Source organism: Lepidochelys kempii, chromosome 3, assembly GCF_965140285.1.
Source record: "Lepidochelys kempii isolate rLepKem1 chromosome 3, rLepKem1.hap1, whole genome shotgun sequence".
NCBI classification, from domain to species: domain Eukaryota; kingdom Metazoa; phylum Chordata; order Testudines; family Cheloniidae; genus Lepidochelys; species Lepidochelys kempii.
In genome coordinates, this window is record NC_136382.1 from 165,562,275 (window position 1) to 165,583,064 (window position 20,790).

A 20,790-nucleotide genomic window follows, 5' to 3' on the forward strand; every position below is an offset into this window, starting at 1 on the left:
TCCCTCACCCCACCCTAATTATTTGCCTAAATTCCCTCCTGCCTTCTGGCTCTCAGTTCCAATCTCCTTGCCCTGCCAGTCATAATATTCCTTCCTGCCATCCTCCAGCCAGTGCCAGTTTATTCCCCTGGCTCCCAGCCCAAGTCTCTGTACCCAGCCAGTCCCAGGCTCTCCTCGAGTCTTCTTATGCTGCCAGCCATGGTTTCTTTCCCCACTTCCAGGCCCAGTCTCATCAAGGTCCTTGACCCAAATTACTCCTTTTATTCCCCTGGTTTGTATGTAGGAACTCTGGGGGGATGGGGCATGCTCTGTTGTGATGGGGCATGCACAGTCCAGCTACGTGTAAGAATTGTGAGGGAATGAAACATGCTCAGCTGCTATGTGGAGCATGTGCATATGCAGTCTAGTCAGCACTAGGAGCTGTGGGAGGCTCAAGCCTTGCTAACGGAGGATGAAATCTTTGGAGCATGAGCATGTACAAACTGAGATTTTTTTCAAAGCCTTATAACTTGGCCAAAATTGGGTGGATTTTTATTGGGACAGCAAAAGGCCACTCCCGGCAAACTTTCAATTCCATACTCCAAAAGCCTGGGAACACTAGATATTCTTAAATAAAAGGTAGGCAGGATTTTTCTAACCTTGCAAAACAACTTATTGTTTCTTTACCTCATTTTCAGAAATAGCTGAACCATTGTGCCTGAAACTTTCCAAAACCATTCAGCCTGAGGCAGACACTCAGCATGGAAAATTTCAGCCTAAATGGTTAATGTTTGTCAAAGTTACAAGCAACTAAAAACAGGATGTTGTAAGAGGAAGCATTGGGCAATCTAAACTAGAGGTGGTGCTATCAAGGCAATGGCAAATTGGACTCAAATTCTGCAGCAAGTTCCCCTGAAACCTGTGACAATCCAGTGCAGAAATCTGGTGACTGACAGCTACATTTAAATTTAAACATGGAAATCTTATTGAATAAAATATGGAAATGAATACTACAGTCAATATGTTGGCCCCCGTGTTCATTGATTTAAAAAATGAATTTTGTTTATTTTATTCAGTCCCCAAATTTTAAATTTATACTTAAAGCATTGATTTTTTTTATTGACAGCCCATATTCCATTGTAGAGGTTGTTGGGGGAAAGTTTAAAGTGTTAGTAGCTGGATAAGGAGCAGTTGGGACGTTTGGTACCTAAAAAGATGTGGGAGGTAGTTTGAGATTGTGGGCTAGAAATATTATTAACTAGCTATTTCAGCTAAAGTGAGTTGAAGTTTAAATTATTACATTAAAATTGTCATTTTTAGGGGGTTTTAGCATTAACCCAGTGAGATGCTCACACCTTTCAGAACTATTGTTTCATGCTCTCTACAGATTCAGCTAGATTAATATTGCATTGATTTCCATTTGGTTAACTTGTAAAAGGCTTTCTTTACAACCATAAGGACTAGAACCCTAATGGTTTAAAAATGAAAATTTATATTCCAGACCGTATTTGTGAGAGGAGCAGAACTGCAAAATATGTGGGGTTCTGAACATGAGTTAATCGATAAGAATTCAAGGGCAAGAATATGTGGGTGGATCAGCACTGGTGGGCTTCAGGAAAGGAGTGGATTTTAAGGAGGAACTTGAAGGAGAAGAGGGGAGGGCACATGGAGCATACAAGTAAAAGTATGCTACAAGTGACGTCCAAGTGAAGGGGGTGGTATGTGATATGCACCTCACTGCATGATAAGGAGACATGGATGCTATAACTAGAGAGAGGACTGAGAGTGTGGACCTGGCTGAGGATTAAGAGGAGATATAGGCAGGAGTTGGGGACAAAGTGGAGTCATGTGGAGCCTTGAAGAGGGGAATTGGAGAAGAAGTTAGTAACAGAGTTGGGGGGGAGGTGACACGGTTAGAATGCCAGTGTAATGTACCCTGCAGGTGGGCTTTTCTAAAGCACTAAGTGATATAAGAGCACAAGTTTCATCACAAATCAATGAGAATTGTCCTTCTATGTTACTTATAAAGGACTGGTTGTTAGGCACCTAGATGCCTTTGAAAATCCCATTATTAGTGCTTTAGAAAATGCCACTCTGCACCTTTTATGCTAATTTAGGCCAAAATTTCCAAATCTGAGTGCTTGAAGGTATGCTCCTAAATCCTTATGAAGGTACCCAGCTATAAAGGGCATGATTTGCAAAAGTACCAAACACCTTCAACTCCCATTGACTTCACTGGGTGCCCAGCACCTCTGAAAATGACTTTAGGCTCCCAAGTTGGAAAATGTTGTTCTTGGTCTAAAAATGAGCAGTCAAAGATGGCATTGTTTAATACTCAGGACCAAATTCGCGTAAATTATTGTAGCTTATGCACCAGCATGGTGGAAGGGTGGAGTTAGAGCAGGAAAAGCAACTATTAGGAGGGTATAAGAAAGTGTAAGATAAAACAGCTTTGTTTCATACCCTCCTGTTGGATGCATTTAAGAACATAAGAATAGCCATACTGGGTCAGACCAATGGTCCATAGCCCAGTATCCTTTCTTCTGGTGGCCAGGTGCTTCAGAGGGAATGAACAGAACAAGCAATCATTAAGTGATCCATCCCCTGTCACCCATTCCCACCTTCTGGCAAACAGAAGCTAGGGACACTTCAGAGCATGGTTTTACATCGCTGCCTAAAATGGTTAATAGCCATTGATGGACCTATCCTCCATGAACTTATCCAGTTCTTTTTTGAATGCAGTTATAGTCTTGGCCTTCACAACATCTGGCAAAGAGTTCCACAGGTTGACTGTGTGTTGTGTGAAGAAATACTTCCTTTTCTTTGTTTTAAACCTATAGTTTATTCATAGCCCCTACCCTTGTCTCCCACTGTACAAAATTATACCAAATTATGATGGAGAAATGTACACGACTTTATACATCACGTCTGAATTTGGCCCTAAGACTTTCTGAGCAAAGACGGTAGCAACGGCCACATTGCCCCTTCTATGTACCTGTCAAGGGAGACTGGTAAAGAGGAAAACTGATAGGTTCCCTTTGTGCAGTATTCCCCCCACTGGTGGGGCAAAGCTTACCTTACACAAAATGATAAGGGTCTACGGTCCCCAGTACCTGGTGATCCCCTCAGAGGCCCTGTGCCTTGCACCAACTCCAGGGAACCTCATTCTCCTTTCCAGCTGCCCGGCAGTGCTGCTCAAATGGAGCCCTCCCAAATGATTCATACCCCTAGAACCTTGTCAAGGGAGATTCCATAGGATGGATGGCTCTGTGGAAAAGGTGCTGAATTATCTTTGTATAGGATTCCTCGCTGATATCTGGTGGAATGTTAAAAAACAATGCATGGATCCCTAACCCACTGGAGTTCATTATAGGTGGGGGGGCGTGGGGTGTCTGTTGCCACCAAGGAGCGTAGGGTATTGTACTTGTAGGAGGAATGATATGGCTCCTTGACATTGTGTTGAAGAAACCTGAGGGACGTTGGGGGATGTAAAGTGAAAATAGAAAAAAGGTGAGAAATAATTTTCCTTACAGTATACTGAAAATAGAAATAATCTGGACAATTACCGTAGCTGATTAATGACTGTCTGCATTTTGATGATTACCCCCAAAGAAGTGATAAATGTCCATATTACCTGTTCATCAGCTCTCAAATGGTACAGTAGCTCTCCTAATATGGCAATTATTTTTCAAAATCATACCCTGAATCTAAGGCATAAGGGTAAGGTGAGTTATCTTAAAATAGAGTGCATCAGATCAATAGATTCAAAGATGAGTAGGTTGTGTGGCTTTATGCAGTTTAAACATTTGTGCAGGGAGTCTACCCGCACAGAGTATTATTGACAGCTACAGATCAATGCTAATTTTTGATCATTTTCAACCTACAAAAACCTCTTGACCCTGTTATCACCTTTGGGGCACTTCAAGTAGTCAAAAGCAATCACAGTAGACCGGGTAAAACTGTCAGAATTCTTAAGACTCTGAGCAGTCTTGACCACCCTGTAGGAGCAGGCTACTCAGGAGAGGTTAGTCAAGAAGACATGCACATTGCATTCTGGATGCCACTGCCTTTCAGCTGCCTGAAAGACTATGCTAATTTGTTTCTGGACTTTAAGTGACTTCAGTGCTCATGAATTAAAAAATAAACAAACAAAAGAGGCAATCTGAAGTGAGTCTAAATGCATAAATTATTCATGCTTCATATTCCCTCATTTTATATTTTGAAAGTATGTTAAAACAAGTATGTTATTTTAAATAACTTTTCTTTGATCATAGTTTACAGTCAGAGCAGTGAAATTAGCTGGACAAAGTATTTATTGTTATCTGTTTATACTGCAACTCAAAATGTGCTAGATACTTTACAGCAGTGGTTCTCAATCAGGGATACCCACACCCCTGAGAGTATGCAGAGGTCTTCCAGGGGGTACATCAGCTCATCTAGATATTTGCGTAATTTTACAATGGACTACGTAAAAAGCACTAGTGAAGTCAGTACAAACTAAAATTTCATATAGACAATGACTTATTTATACTGCTTTAAATATGATACACTGAAATGTAAGTACAGAATTTATATTCCAATTGATTTCTTTTATAATTACATGGTAAAAATGAGAAAGTCAGCAATTTGTCAGTAACAGCGTGCTGTGACACTTTTGTATTTTTATGTCTTATTTTGGAAGTAAGTAGTTTTTAAGTGAGGTGAAACTTGCGGGTATGCAAGAGAAATTAGCCTCCTGAAGAGGGTCTGTAAAGGTTGAGAACCACTGCTTTACAGAACACACAGAAGGATGTGGTCCCTATGTGGAGTAGACTTCAAAGTTGTGCAAGGATGTGGCTACAGAGACCGGAGGTCATCCTCCATTTTTGAAGGTGTGGTTCTGGACTGCCGGGGGCAGAACAGACTGTGGCTAGCTGCATCTTTCAGCAAGAGTTGGTCAGAAATTTTCTGACAAAACAGTTCAGTTGGAAAATGCCAGCACACCAAACCTAAGTTTTTTCACAAAAGTGAGTCAGGTATGATTAACTTTCTCCAAACCACTTCTGAAACCTGCCTGGTTCCCTGGCAGCTCTCTGCCATGCGCTCTGCCCAGGGACTGGGGACCACAGGCTTTGAGGGTCTGTAGCTCCAGGGCAGTCAGCATGGCAGGGTTTTCAGGCTCACTGTCCTGGAGCCAGACTCCGGGAAGTCCTGGGAGGCCCAGCTCCAGCCAGGGCTCTGAGGATATGTCTGTACTGCAGCTGAGAAATGTGATTCCCATTGTGGGTAGACAGACTCACAGTAGCTCAGCTTGAGCTAGCATGCTAAAAAGGGCATTGTTGATATCGCTGCCCAAGTCCAAGCCTGCCAAATCCCCTGGCCCAAGCTTGCACGGCTAGCCCAAGCCACCGCCAGTGCTGCAACATCCACGTTGCTATTTTTAGTGCGCTAACTTGAACCAAGCTGGTGCAAGTCTCTCTGCCTGCGCTGGGACTCTCACCTCCCAGCTGCAGTACAGGCATGCGCTCAGAGTCAAGGCTCCAGGAGCCTGGAAATTCTGGGGGCTCTCGGGGCTTACAGCTGGCAGTCAAGTAACTTTACTCGCATGAGTAGCCCCCAGTAAATCTAACAGGAGCACTGCTGATGTGAATACAGTTAATTAAACACCTACGTGTTTGCAGGATTAAGCCTAACGTAATGACCTAGTGACTGAGAATAATAAGCCATAAACAGCAAGGATGGGAAGGACAGTGGTTACAGCCATCAGATCTCATGGTTACTCAGTTATGGTTTGCAAACATCTTGATGTTTGTTAGTTTTTAATGGTGAATGAATTCACTCCTTGTAGGCAATATGGAAGCAGTGGATATTTGAATGTGGAGAGTGGGTGGCTTTGCAAACAAGGATTGGGAGGGTGTTCCATGCAATGGCCTTGATCCTGCAATCTGATCCACAGGTGTTGACTTCTGATCTGCAGGGGTGAACTCTTACGATGATAAAGAGTTCCACTGAAGTTCTCAGTGGGCAGAGGGGGTCCGCCTGTGTGAATCAGATTGCAAAGTCAAGACCATAGGGGCTGCATGAGCTAGACCCAGAGTTGGAAGGAGTGATGAGAATGCTGTTCCTGGTTTTAAGAAATACCCCATTCTGTACTTAAATATCCCCAAAGATTGCTGTGATACACTTTGTGAGATGTAGTGTGATTGGCCGTTACTATAGAATACCATAATATTTGTGAACTAAAAATCACGTGAAAGAATGTTAAATACTATTAAATTAAAGACATTATCATTAAAACATTATTCCACCCTCTTTCCAGTGTTATAAAGATCAACTTTTGATCTGAGTCATTGGGGGGATGTGCGGGATAAAGCCTTAGCAGCCTATTCCAGGAGAACTTCTCCCTAGCATGTTTTAAAAAAAATAATACCTGTAAACATTTTGCTCTTCAAGAAGTGTCTGTAGGAGCCAGGGATCAAGCCATCCCTGGCAAGAATGGTTTTGCAGTCTCCAGAGGACAGGATGAACCACAGGCAGGGAAATCCCTCCATCTCTGTTTTAGTTCAAACACTGGGGAGGACTATAAATAATTAAACATTAGGAGTTAGTGGGAAAGCTATAGAGGATTAGTGGAGCAATGCAATTTTTCTTTTTATTTAAGAAAATTCTCTATTTTGTAGCATTGTTGCCACTAGAACCGTCCCCTGATTGTATGGTTGACAAGAAGCAGAGCCATTGATTTTTGTCTGATGCTTATATTCCTGTGTTTGAACCTTCCACAAGCCTTTGTGTAACAACTCAGAAGCGATAATTTAATGTCATGTGGTCCCTCCTCTCCCCGCCCCCCGAACCATTGGATGTAAATTTTAGGCTTTTAAAAGTTCTGTTTTAAAGGCTATTAGATAACTTGTCCTCATAAAAACTATTAATACAGACCACAGCCAATTGTAAAGCTAATTTTAATCATGTTTTGTGCCAACATAATTTCTGATGCCAGATTTTTATGCCAAGCATGAACTTCAATTTGAGCTCTGTACTTTAACCTACAGTTCATAATTTTGCATTCAGCTGTATAGGGGTTTGGCTGTGGCAGTTTGAATGCTTCCACTTTCAAGGATCTAAGCCATAAATGTTTATTAAAAGAATCTATAATGAAATCAGTTTTGTTATTTTTTTAATGGCTGCCTTGAGTATGTTGGATGACTGAATGCAGGTTGTTAATCATTAAGTACTCATGTTACAAAAAGCGTTTGATAGTATTGCCATCTAGGGGCTGAACTAAATTCTCCATACTGAAATAAACTGTAATTGAACAGGTGCTGCTATTGACACTATACATATGTTTTTGCTTTATAGCCCACATGCTTTCCATGTTTCTTATGACAAAAGATATCTCTAAATGTCCCACAGCAGCCAACACTTTTCTATATATAATCTGTTCGAGGTGATTGCTATTTGCATTTGAGCTTATGCTTTTTTGGCAGTGATGACTGGGAATTCCTAACAAGAAATTATATATTTTTTTGCATTATTAATCTTGTCAGTGTTTGCCCTGTTTAACGGGAAGAGGAATCATTTATCAGAAAAATATGTTTATCATTTGTATTTGTGTCATCTTCAGATTTAATATTCATAATGGTCATTCGGATGTGGTGCTGTATTTATCTAAAGCACTAACTCCTTGTGGGGAAATAACTATTTAAATATTTATGATCTAACTTTTAATATTTAAAAAAGAAATTAATATTTCTGTAAAATTTGTATCAGTCTGGTAGCTTAACAAATGTTTAAATATTAAACAATTTCTAGTGTTAACATTTAACAACTTAATATGACTTATTGAAGCAAGGAAATTGACTTTAGCAGTTTTTGCTACATAAAGGAAACTAAATTATCAGTCCTTTTCCTGACATCTATGTAATCAATGCAAAAGCAGAATTAAATATATTAGTGGCCAATGGAGAAACTCCCCCAGTCCCCGATGAGATTTATATCAAAATTTGTTAGTCCTCCTGCTTATTTCCAGCCATCTTCTCTTCAAAGTGGGTTTTTCAAATTGTTCTCTATATTTCTGTACGCTACACAGGCCATCATTTTAAGGAAATTCAGAGACCCAAGTACATCTTATCTTGAACTTGTTGTTGGGTAACATCTTAACCATGTGACTTATGGGAGACATTTTACTCCATTTCTAATGGTGATTTAAGCTTGGGGATTGTTATATTTTCAAAATGGGAACCAAACTATGCACTCAGTGATGCTGGTGTACATCCAGATTACATTGCTTTAATTTGCCAGAACATTATGTGATACCAGTCAGTATGGTAATTACATGATTCCTGAATACACTATTGGGGGCGGGGGGGGTGTTATTAGGGTGACCAGATGTCCCGATTTTATATGGACAGTCCTTACCCCCATCCTGATTTTTCACACTTGCTGTCTGGTCACCCTGTGTGTGTTGTACAAAGAGAGCCACTGTGACTAGCGTAGTACAGATCCTAGAGAGCCTTCAAAGTGATGGCCACTCTGGTCCTGATGCAGCACAGCATTTGAGCACATGCTTAATTTTAAGCATGTATGGAACTACTACTCACATGCTTAAAGTTGAGCATGTGCATAAGTGCTTTGCTAGATAAGGGTCAGAGTGCTTTGCACCTTGCAGAATTGAGCTTACTTAGAAGATCTGCGCCCTACAAACCACAAGAGTTTCTATTTAAGGCTTATCTGCAGTAATGCACATTCAGTGAGCCCAGCTGCCAGATGTGTTACTCTGTGAAATGATTGTGATATCTCTAGAGTCAGAGCACCAGTTGCCCAGTCCAATGCTGGTGTAAACCACAAACTCTGATTATTGCCATTTAAACTAAATGAGGTAATGTCTTGTTTTCCTGCTGCAGGGAACAAAGCATCAGGCTCACTTGTTTGGACTGAAACCTTTTACTATGTATCACATTAACGTTGTGGCTGTAAACAACGCTGGCCAAGTTTCGAGTCCCTGGACTTCTGTGACCACGCTAGAAGCTTCACCAAGTGGTCTGAGCAACTTCACTGTAGAGAAAAAAGAGAATGGCAGGGCATTGTTAATTAAATGGTCAGAGCCTTCCAAACCCAATGGAGTAATTAAGGTAATCTTTATCCTGAAACCTCGTTCATCACAGTTTAAAGGAAAATGCCAAATATCATGTCTGAAAACTTTTGCTAAAATTCACTAGACTTAAAAAGGAGTTATTTGAAGACACCCATCCCACCCGACCCCACACACACACACAACTGCGCAAGCATGGTGTGGTGAAGAGACTGTCTGAGCAATGCTTACTTTCTAGGTAAATGCAAATTCAGATATTTATTGCTACATATTGCTACATTTCTTGCAACTGTGAGTATCTAGAACACTGAAGAAATCCTGCCCTTCAAAGTCACGGGAAATAATATTTTAAAAGCTATGTTTTCAGGCCTAATGAGTTTAATATCGCTCTTCATTATATAGAAAACCCACATTAGGTTTTGTTACAACAAAGTTCAATAGAAATCTTGCTATGAAGTTTGGGGGTTTCTTTTAAACAGTTTTTGTTGGGGTGTAAATATTAACCTGCAATGGCCCTTACCTTATGGTATTTGAGAGCCCTGAAATGAAACTGACTAGAAAGTAAATATAATCAAAAGTGAAACTGACTAGTATATTTTCACTGCCCAAGATGAGTGAAATCCAAAAAGCAAACAAAGCATCATTAATTGTGAAAAGTAGGTTAAAATATTCTTTCAGCGTTAACAAGCTAAAATGTTGTTAATAAGGAGTTAAGGAAATTAGTTTCTGGATCACAAGTTAATAATCCTTATTAAGTTATGAAGATAAACATTGTATCTAAATAAGTATCTCACCTAGAATTAATTTTCAAATTCTCCAACTGATGATTTCCCTTTCTTTCTTTTTTTCTCTCTCAGACATACAATATTTTAAATGACGATAATATGGAATATAGTGGTTTATCTCGTCAATTCCTGTTTAGACGCCTGGAGCCTTTCACACTGTATACTCTAGTACTTGAGGCTTGCACTGTGGCAGGTTGCACTCGCTCTTCACCACAGCCAGTCCAAACAGATGAAGCACCCCCTGCGTCTCAGCTGGCACCTGTAATCCAGTCAGTTAATGCTACCAACATTGAACTGAGCTGGTCTGAACCAATTAATGCAAATGGAAAAATAATTCACTATGAAGTTATTCACAGATGCACAAAAGAAAATGCTTCAGGGAACAGAGCAACAACAGAAGAGAAAATTGTTTTCACAGAATATAACACTGAAAATAAAACATTTAAATATAATGATAAAGGTTTACAGCCATGGACAAGGTATGAATATAAAATACGTGCATGGAATTCAGTGGGCTATACTGATAGCTCTTGGTCAGTAGCAAAGACTAGTCAAGCTGCTCCTAAAGGTCTTGCTACACCTAGGTTAACCTATGTATCGGTTAACCCCCATAAAGTGCTCATTTCATGGCTCTCCCCCGAAGAACCAAATGGTGTTCTCCAATCATATCGGCTCCACAAAAATGAGGTTTTGTATCCTTTCAGCTTTGATGCTACTACTTTCAACTATATGGATGAAGACTTACAGCCTTATTCAGTGTACAGTTATGCAATAGTTGCTTGTACAATGGGAGGCTGCTCTACCAGTGAACCAGCCAAAATCCAAACTCTAGAGGCAGCTCCAGCATTAGTGAACCCTCCATCTCTGCAGGCTATCAGTGCCACTCAGATTAATGCGTCTTGGTCACCGCCCCAGATTCAAAATGGAGAAATCACGAAGTACATATTAAAATTAAGTGATGAAGAGTATTATGTTGGGAGAGGTTTATCCAGACTGATTTCAAACCTACAGCCTTGCACACAGTATGATTTCACCCTGGTTGCCTGTACTAATGGAGGCTGCACATCTAGCGTATCCCAATCTGTTTTGACGAAGGAGGCTCCACCACTAAATATGGAAGCCCCCACGTTGCGAGTCACAGGATCAGAGTCAATAGAAATCACCTGGAAAACCCCAGCTAATTCTAATGGCAAAATCAGAAGTTATGAGCTGAGGAGGGATGGAGCTCTTATTTATTCAGGTCTGGAAACTCGGTACCTTGACTTCACGCTAACACCAGGCATGGAATACCGCTACGATGTAACTGCAAATAATAGTCAAGGAAGCACCACTAGCCCACCAGCTAAAATTAGAACCCACCCTTCTGCTCCATCTGGAATGGTACCTCCTCGACTGCAGGCATGGGCCCCAAAGGAGATTTTGGTGGCCTGGGATCCTCCGACAAAAGTCAATGGTGATATAAAAAATTACACGATCTCTATTCGCGAGCCTGCTGAAACGGGAAAGAAAACTGTTGACTTTGACACCTCTCACATTTCTTTTGTTAGACAGTCCTACATTGCAGCAGACCTAAAACCCTACCACAGGTAAGTTCTGAATACTTAGTTTTGTTGAATGAATATCACAGGATCATTCAAAAAGTTTGAGTCTGGGTTACTATTTAAACCTGTCCTAAAGAATGAAAAAGGAGGTTTGAGGGGGGACCTCACATTTTCTTCAGTCGAACAGATGGTCAGATCCCCAAAGTTCTCATTCCCACAAAGTCCGCACTAAGACAAGATAAATAAAAATCAACTGTCTACCTTTTCAGTAGAGTATGCAAGAGACAGCTTGGGGCTCCTTTGCAGACTCAAGCTCAAAGCCCTGCCCAAACCCCACACTTTTGGAAGGCAGTTGTGTTCAAGAATAGTTTTTCCTTGTTTTATAAACCAAATTAAAATATAAAACAAAGATCTGTGGGGCAGTTCATCTCTGGTGTATCTGCACTAAGGACAGTTGAGTTATACCAGGGATGAATTTGTTTTTTGTGTGTTTAAAGCACAGACTTGCTGTTTAGATTTTAGAGCAAGCTATATTTAAAATAGTGTACCAGATTTAAGTGAGAACAAACTTGCTTGTTTTTGTAAAAGTATCTTTTATTCAAATTCTTGATTATTTAATCACCACCTCTTATCTATTTGTGTAGCAGTTTGTTTTTATTCCTTAAATTGTCGACAACTCTTTCTACAAGGTACCTGTAAATAATCTAAATCCTAAGAGAGAGTAATAATATGGTATAGTTAATGTTTTGTAAAATCAAGGCAATAGTCCAAAAAGGCAAAGATTATATGGCTCTTCAAGTACTTTCAATTCAGCTATTATTGTAATTTAGTGATGTTGACCGTTTGATCTCCCTGTGATATTATCTCTGATATGTAAAGAAGGAAATGGGGGCCTCATCAGTATATAATTTCTTGGAAGCTTTGGAGTCTGGTTTTCATGCTTTAGCTTGAGCCATTCCCTGGGAGCTCTGCTGGGCCATGTTACAGCAGCAAAGGGCCAATGACTTTATGCTAATAAATCCACTTTGTAATACCGAATACCTCCAACCTGGCCTTCTGCACCCAAACAAAGACCTTTCTGGCCAACATTAACCCAGTTACATGCTGGTTTATCAATCATCAAGATGCCTCAATCCCAGCCAGAAAAATTTAACTCACTCAATCAATTATTTTTGTCTTGGACCTGGTCTCTTGCCATTTGGAATGGTGTATCTGTGTGTGTCTCTATTTGATTAATGTTTTCCTTCCTTCCTTTTTTTTTAATGTGATCTGTTTGTGTCTTTAATACTCTCTCCAGCTGATCATTTACAGAATAGCTGTCAGTCAGCCTTGGAAACCTGTCCCCCTCAATGCGACTGACCTCTGAGCACATGCTCAGTGAAACTTGTCACTACCAGGCCTCACTCTCCAAACTTGGACATAGGGGAAACAGGATATAAATTCTGTCTGAGTGAGGCAGATCGAGTGGAAGATTGCTGTGCTCTGTGGTCAATGGAGACATTTTTATCTCCTGAGTCTGTATGACAACGGGTGGGTCACAATGTCCATATAATTTCTCTGGCAAGCACTTGTGGAAGACATGTTTTCTGTTTAATACAAAGAAATGGCAGACTGAGAGAAATTAAAAGCAGACATTTCACTTTAAATGGCAACGTAAACACTACTGCATCACATTTTCATTAATAATGACCCTGTCCAACAGCCCTTTCTCGTCTGGGCGGTCCCATTTATTTTACTCACACAAATGAGGACAGCCACATGAGGGTTGCAAGATCAGACCCACAAGAGGAAATTACATCATCCCTTCACCACGTTAATGTGAGTTGCTTTCTTCCTCAAAAATATGGACACAAATAAAGGAAAACTCCTCTCTTTCTAAACAACCTTAATTGATTCTGATCTTATGTGTAGTGCATATGTACAGTTGTAATGCTCTTATTGACTGGTTTCTGATTTGTGTTTCCACAGATATGAAGTACAAGTTCAAGCATGCACATTGCAGGGATGCGCTAATAGTGAATGGGCATCCATACAGACTCTGGAAGCACCCCCTGAAAAGCAGCCTTCCCCTCTCATAGAGATGCAGACAAGCTCTGATGGATTCCAGTCATTCGCGTCTATTCTGTGGACTGGTCCCCAGCAGCCAAATGGGAAAATTTTATATTATGAGCTTTACCGAAGACAAGCAACTCATTCCCACATAAATTTAGACCTGGTGCTTGTTTATAATGGGACTTTAACATCCTTCAAAGATGCCAAGTTGCTGCCTTATACAGAATATGAATATCAGGTATGAAATGAAGTAAGTTAGCTACAAGGTGTACAGATGTAGTTAAGACTTCAGTACACTTCAATAATAAGAGATGCTTGTTCATTATAATTATAAAATACGTTTCAATTTTAATTAAAAAGAAAAGGAGTACTTGTGGCACCTTAGAGACTAACCAATTTATTTGAGCATAAGCTTTCGTGAGCTACAGCTCACTTCATCGGATGCATACTGTGGAAAATACAGAAGATGTTCTTATACATACAAACCATGAAAAAATGGGTGTTTACCACTACAAAAGGCTTTCTCTCCCCCACCCCACTGGTAAAAGCTATTACCAGCAGGAGAGTGGGGTGGGGGGAGAGAAAACCTTTTGTAGTGGTAAACACCCATTTTTTCATGGTTTGTATGTATAAGAACATCTTCTGTATTTTCCACAGTATGCATTCAATGAAGTGAGCTGTAGCTCACGAAAGCTTATGCTCAAATAAATTGGTTAGTCTCTAAGGTACCACAAGTACTCCTTTCCTTTTTCGAATATAGACTAACACGGCTGTTACTCAGAAACCTGTCAAATTTAATTGAATTTTAATTTTAATAGTATTGTACTTAAACAATTACTGCACATTTATTTAAAATAGATCAGACCTTGCAGGTAACATTCCATAAGGAATAAATTCATTCAATGCTCTTTTTTCATTTCTTAATCAAAATCATTAATTCCAATTTGTGTGCATTTGTCCATCACTTTAGAGGTACCACCTTATTTTGAAGTGCCAGTTGCTAAAGGGTAACTTGGTCTTGTTAGTAGCTTTATTTCAAATGTGCAAATATTTTTATTTTTACTGTTGCATTAGATTACCTTTTATGGTATGGAAGGGGGATGGGCTGGTTTTGTTAGTGGACTATTTTATTTTAGGTGGTAGGATTACAAATATATGTCTCACGGTACATTTAAAAGTTAATTTACTGTTGGTGGGTTATTTTTATTTTGTATGTTCATATTCATTTTGTACTTGTTACTTTTCTTTTGAGGTTAAAGGTCCAGCTAGGGGACCAATTCTGCTACTTTTGCTGAGTTTGAATACTATTTTACCTCACTATGCAAATGGTTCCATTTAAATCAATGTGACTGTTTGCAGAGTAAGGTACCACTCAGTGAGTGTGAGTAAGGGTTGCAGAAATGGGCCTTCTAAAGTAGTCCTCTTTGATTGCAAAAGTCCCATGACACTGAGGCAGGTGACTTTCTTTAGCCTGTGGTTGTTTTCCATTAATGTCAAAATCACATATCCCTGCATATTGTTCCTTTATCACACAGGATTGCTAGTAATCTATGGCCATATTTGATTTCACATCTGTGCATGTCACTTCCATTGGCCCCCAGCAATGTATCATTTTCTGAAATTCAGTTCATGTTTTCATATGAATCTGGTGAGTTTACACCCTCACCAAAAACTAGCCCTGAATGTGTTAGCAGTAAATGTAAATATGTGTAGTTTCATAGCAAAGTGATCACATTTTCACAGATATGAACCAGTACTCTCCTCTGCCGCATAACAGGACACCAGTGGGTCCTCACTCTTGGTTAAGTGCCGCATGATATATTGTGAGTTTTGAGATCTTCATTACGCCATGAATCTCTCCCTCTTTTTTGCTTAAGTAAATGGATTTTTTGAACTTCAAGAACTGTTTTGATTTGAGATGAAAGCTGATGTATTCACAGGGCCACGCTGTTGAACTGTTGAGATTTTCCCTCCTCCCCACCCTGTTCATCTAAGTGGGCATCTGTTTCACATATCAGAGCCTTTTGCAGCTCTGTTCAACTGCTATGCTAGTGCAGTGTTCTTCTTGCTGGTTTGGGCCCATACAGAGTTATTTCTAAGGAACTACATTGTTAATATGAACAACACAATCTGTCAAGACAGCCCGACTATGCCTTGAGGAAGGAATACAATGGCTCTCCTTGTCATTGAGCTCCAGTGGCTCCACAATGGTCAGGGAAAGAACCACAAAGGAACAAGAATGTCAAGAATGACAGAAATGGGTTTGGAATGATAGCAGAGAAATGGATTCACTACAGTGTGTTTAGAAAGATCTTTATTACCAATATGATGATCTAGATCATCTTTTCTTTTTCCTCTGCTGTTGCTGAGATCAGTGAGAGAGATCCTAGATAGCCCCAGGTTGAGAAATGTCATGACTTCCATTAGTTTTGTTCTGAGGAAAAGGACTGGTATCTCTGAGCAGAGTGTTTCCAGTCACGAATGATAGGGCTCCAATTACTGGATTTCCTACTGTTGCTAATAATATAACTCCTTCCTTAAACCTCAGTGAACTGAACAGCACTAGGGACGCTGCAAGGGTTCTTTCCAAAACAGAACATACCACTTAAAGGCTGGAAACGTTTCACGCTTAAAATACTTGAGGGAATATTTTCCTGCAATTAATCCTTTTTTGACCAAAACTGTTAAACCTTTACTGGCAACTGCGTGTGTGTCAGGGATGAAGTCTATGCATTTGTGGATCAAGTATTGGTGTGTATTTGTATTCAGGTTTTCCTTTTTCAGATGTTCTTTAATGCCTCAGGGACCCATATGGACCCACAGTAATGTGAAATCTGTTCGCCTCACGCTATATTAATTTCTTGATGGTAAAATTGCTCTAAAGAATACCAGATCTCATCACTTAACGTGGCCCTGCATGTGCCCTAAGGCATTTAAAAAATCCTCAAAAAGGGAAACCCAAGGGCAAGTGTGTGGGGGCGGGGGAGGTGGGAGAGGAGTTACACTAGAAAATAGTGGCGATTCTCCTCTAGCTGAAGAGCTGGAGCCCTTTATTTTCTGAGCTGAAAGTCCTAGGCTCTCTTCCTGATGCCACAGTTTAGCTTACTGCTACGTTGCCTTTGTGTTTGCCACCACAGATTCATAAGATGGATATCCCCTTGCTTTTTCAAATGACTACAGTTCCACCTTCGTTAGCCCCCCCCCCGCCGCCTAGATGCTGCATTGCCTCTTCATGCTTCCAACACTTTACCAAAAATACTTGAATGCGCATTGTGTTCTTCCGTGCACCAGCCTTTAATTACTTGGTATCTCAATCAGAAGCTCAATCAGTATGGCTTTCAAGTTGTTTTTCATAGCACAGAGACTGTTTGAGTCAAGGGTTTTAATGATTTATTGATGATGTCTGACTCAGGTTGTCTGTATGTTCTAATTTTTCTGGATGGAAGTGCTGCACTTGAGGCAGGAAAAAACTCTGTCTTTTATTTTGGTTCCACTCCATAACTGGGCTGGGCTATCTGGCAAGGCCCTGAATTGGTTTTGTTCCTTCTCGGCCAGCAGCAATTAATTTTGTTCCAGTGAGAGATTTGTGTGTGTGTGTTCCTCTTCTGCTGATGTCACTTGTGCATCCCTCTGGGATCTGTTCGTAGCCCTTCCATTGTTGACAATTTATATGTTGCCTGTGAGACAAATTATTCATAAGTATAGGGCTTGGCTTTCACTATTATGCTGATGAAACCCAGATTTATATTTCACTTAAGCACAGTATTGATTCTGCTGTCTCTGCATTGGAGGCTTGTTTGCTGGACATAAAACTTTAAATGCAACTAAATTTCCTCCAGCTGAATGCAGATAAAATCAAACCTCTGTGACTGGGCCCACTGCAGCACCTCTAGAAATATTGTTAGTTACCAGGATTCAGTGTGATGGATATAACATTAACATCTAATCTGAGGTCAGAAATTTTGGTGGCATTCTTTTCTGCTGATGTTTTACTGGAAACTCATATGATTGGGCCTGCCAATCAGCCCTGCGGGTAGTGTTTTATAAGGGAAGATCAGGGGAACTTTTCAAAAGTACCCGAGTGATTTAGGACCTGCATCCCTAGTTTTTGGCTCTGTGGATGAAGGGAAAGCAGTAGACGTGTTATTCCTTGACTTTAGCAAAGCTTTTGATACAGTCTCCCACAGTATTCTTGCCAGCAAGTTAAAGAAGTATGGGCTGGAAGAATGGACTATAAGGTGGATAGAAAGCTGGCTAGATCCTCTGGCTCAACGGGTAGTGATCAATGGCTCCATGTCTAGTTGGCAGTCGATATCAAGCAGAGTCGGTCCTGGGGCTGGTTTTGCTCAATATCTTCATTAATGATCTGGACGATGGCGTGGACTGCACCGTCGGCAAATTTGCAGATGACACTAAACTGGGAGGAGTGGTAGATATGCTGGAGGGTAGGGATTGGATAGAGAGGAACCTAGACAAATTAGAGGATTGGGCCAAAGGAAATCTGATGAGGTTCAACAAGGACAAGTGCAGAGTCCTGCACTTAGGACGGAAGAATCCCAGGCACCGCTACAGACTAGGGACCGAATGGCTAGGCAGCAGTTCTGCAGAAAAGGACCTAGCGGTTACAGTGGACAAGAAGCTGGATATGAGTCAACAGTGTGCTCTTGTTGCCAAAAAGGCTACATTTTGGGCTGTGTAAGTAGGAGTATTGCCAGCAGATCGAGAGACGCGATCATTCCCCTCTATTCAACATTGGTGAGGCCTCATCTGGAGTACTGTGTCCAGTTTTGGGCCCCACACTACAAGAAGGATGTGGAAAAATTGGAAAGCGTCCAGCGGAGGGCAACAAAAATGATTAGGGGACTGGAACACATGACTTACGAGGAGAGGCTGAAGGAACTGGGATTATTTAGTCTGCAGAAAAGAAGTATGAGGGGGGATTTGATTGCTGCTTTCAACTACCTGAAAGGGGATTCCAAAGAGGATGGATCTAGACTGTTCCTTCTAGTGGTAGCAGAAGACAGAACAAGGAGTAATGGTCTCAAGTTGCAGTGGGGGAGGTTTAGGTTGGATATTAGGAAAAAAATTTTCACTAGGAGGGTGGTGAAGCACTGGAATGCGTTACCTAGGGAGCTGGTGGAATCTCCTTCCTTTTAGGTTTTTAAGGTCAGGCTTGACAAAGCCGTGGCTGGGATGATTTAGTTGGGGATTGGTCCTGCTTTGAGCAGGGGGTTAGACTAGATGACCTCCTAAGGTCCCTTCCAACCCTGATATTCTATGATTCTTAGGTACTTAGGGGCCCAAGGCTAATTGAAAGTCAATGGGACCTAGGCTTCTAAGTGCATGTATCACTTTTGAAAATGGGACTTAAGCTCCTAAATCACTAAGGGCCAGATTTTAAAGGTGATTAGGTGCCAAAGGATGCAGATAGGACCGAGCTGGATTTTCAAAAGGGCCTATGTACCTAACTTCCTACAGATTGGGAATTAGACACTAGGCACTTTTGAAAATCCCACTAGGTACATATATACTCCTTTAGGCACTTAAATACCTTTATAAATCTGGCCATTAGGTGCTTTTGAAAATTTTATCCCATATCCTCAGCTGGTATAAACCAGTGTAGCTCCATGGACTTCGACAGACCTATCCTGACCTACACCAGCTGAGGATCTCGTGCAGCATGTTTAGTCTCTTGCTTCCTAGCCCTTTGGACTGGGAGCACTCTGGAGACAGCATGCCCAGACCCTTGGGAGGAGAGAGCATTGAATGTTGCTTTACAGCAGCCCATCTGGCCAGTCTAAGAGCAGCAATGGTTCATCCAGTTCTTCTCAGCTGAAGGACAGTGTCTGTGGTGAGCACATGTAAGAGGGGGAGCTTAGTTCTTTTCTGTTCGACAGCAGAGTTATTGGTGTATAATGTATTCGCCCTGCTCCTCAGAAAGGTTGTGGTACTTTGGTCCACCTCACCATAACCCCTGAATTATGCAGGAGTTCCAGGACAGATACTTGGAACTTCATTTTTCTGGTATTCTCTGGCCCCTTTCTTCACCTTAATGTTTCTTTCTTGGCTTAGGGACACATCCTGCTCTCCCCTCTGCAAATCCTAACTATCCAAAGGGCAGCAGAAACAAAATTGTTCAGCTCCCCAACAAGGATGGAAGGAGCCCTTACTAGGAACCCTTACCCCTACATGTGGAGCTGTGCTCTGTGGGAAATACACAAGGGGTGTTGGGGGCTGCTGGATCTGCAGCTATGAAGATACATCAGTCTACCAATTTCTCCAGGGAGGGAGGCTGCAGCAGCCACTGAGGGTTCTATCCATCTCTGACCGCTGCAGAGCACTCTTGCTCACAGGTCATTTATTAGGGCTATATGAAGGGTTCGGGAAATGCACTTTGAAAAATACCTGAGAAAGTGGAGAAGCATGTTTTGGCTGCTCCTACAGGACCTTCGAAGGTAGATACAGTTGTATTCCTAATGTTGTTCGGGGGCAGGTTGTTTTGTAAGTTTGTTTAGCTGCTTGTATAATGTTGCTAAGGTAGTGGAACATCCGACTACGGAAAATACGAAGCATTTGAATCCTCTTGATTGCTTCAAGAAATGATGGTTGTAGTCCTTTGTTTGCTGGCCTGTCTGACAATTTTTTGGCTCAGCTCCAGTTTCTGGTGCTTAGTCCCTGACAAATAACTAAGCAACTCTTCTGGCTTAAAATGGGGTGAAATAAGGGCTGGATCTCTCACTGGCCAGTGTTGGATTTTCAGCAATTGGAAATAACCCTCACCTTTTGTCTCACTTCTTCCCGTTCAGCCTTTCAGCTCATCTTTTCCTCTTCCATCCCTGCCAGAAAGATGCAATAAAATGTGATGTCATACATTAAATAAAAATTATTTCTTTCTCTCTGTTCCTTCACTCAGAAGAGCAGATTTTCTCATAAGATTTTTGATTTTTGATACTTCCTAGTTCCATGTGTTTCATGATATTTTAGTATTTAGGCTTCTGATGTCAGCCTAGACTTGAAGTTCAGAGGTATGTGTCAATGATTAAACAACCACAACAAAATGACGATAATCAAGTTTTTCCCCAAAAAATAGAGAAAATGTGAAAATTCAGGTTGTTTCTAATTTCATTTGGACCGGTTTGCTTCTACTTAACTCTTAGGGTCTCAGTATTTATACCTCTTCTGAAGACATAATTAGATTGTTTGAGAAACAAAGCGTGAGTGGGACCTCAAAATCAAACAAATGAACATTTCCTTGGGTTCTTGTTCTTTAAAATCCACAGTACCCACTCCACAAAGTGTCCAGATTAGAAGTGAATGGAGGGAACATTCTGATCTCAGTAAATCCAGAGTAACTTTTTGCTTCACT

At 40.9% G+C, this 20,790-nt stretch overlaps 1 protein-coding gene across 1 annotated transcript in view; it reads left to right on the top strand.

Annotated features, from left to right (window-relative positions):
• Positions 1-20,790, top strand: part of USH2A (usherin) — a 572,584-nt gene that overhangs the window by 517,848 nt on the left and 33,946 nt on the right. Inside the window, exons 61-63 of the mRNA XM_073338913.2 lie at positions 8,859-9,086; positions 9,904-11,417; positions 13,341-13,662. Coding sequence (XP_073195014.2) covers positions 8,859-9,086; positions 9,904-11,417; positions 13,341-13,662 — 2,064 coding nt within the window. The remainder of the gene's footprint in view (positions 1-8,858; positions 9,087-9,903; positions 11,418-13,340; positions 13,663-20,790) is intronic.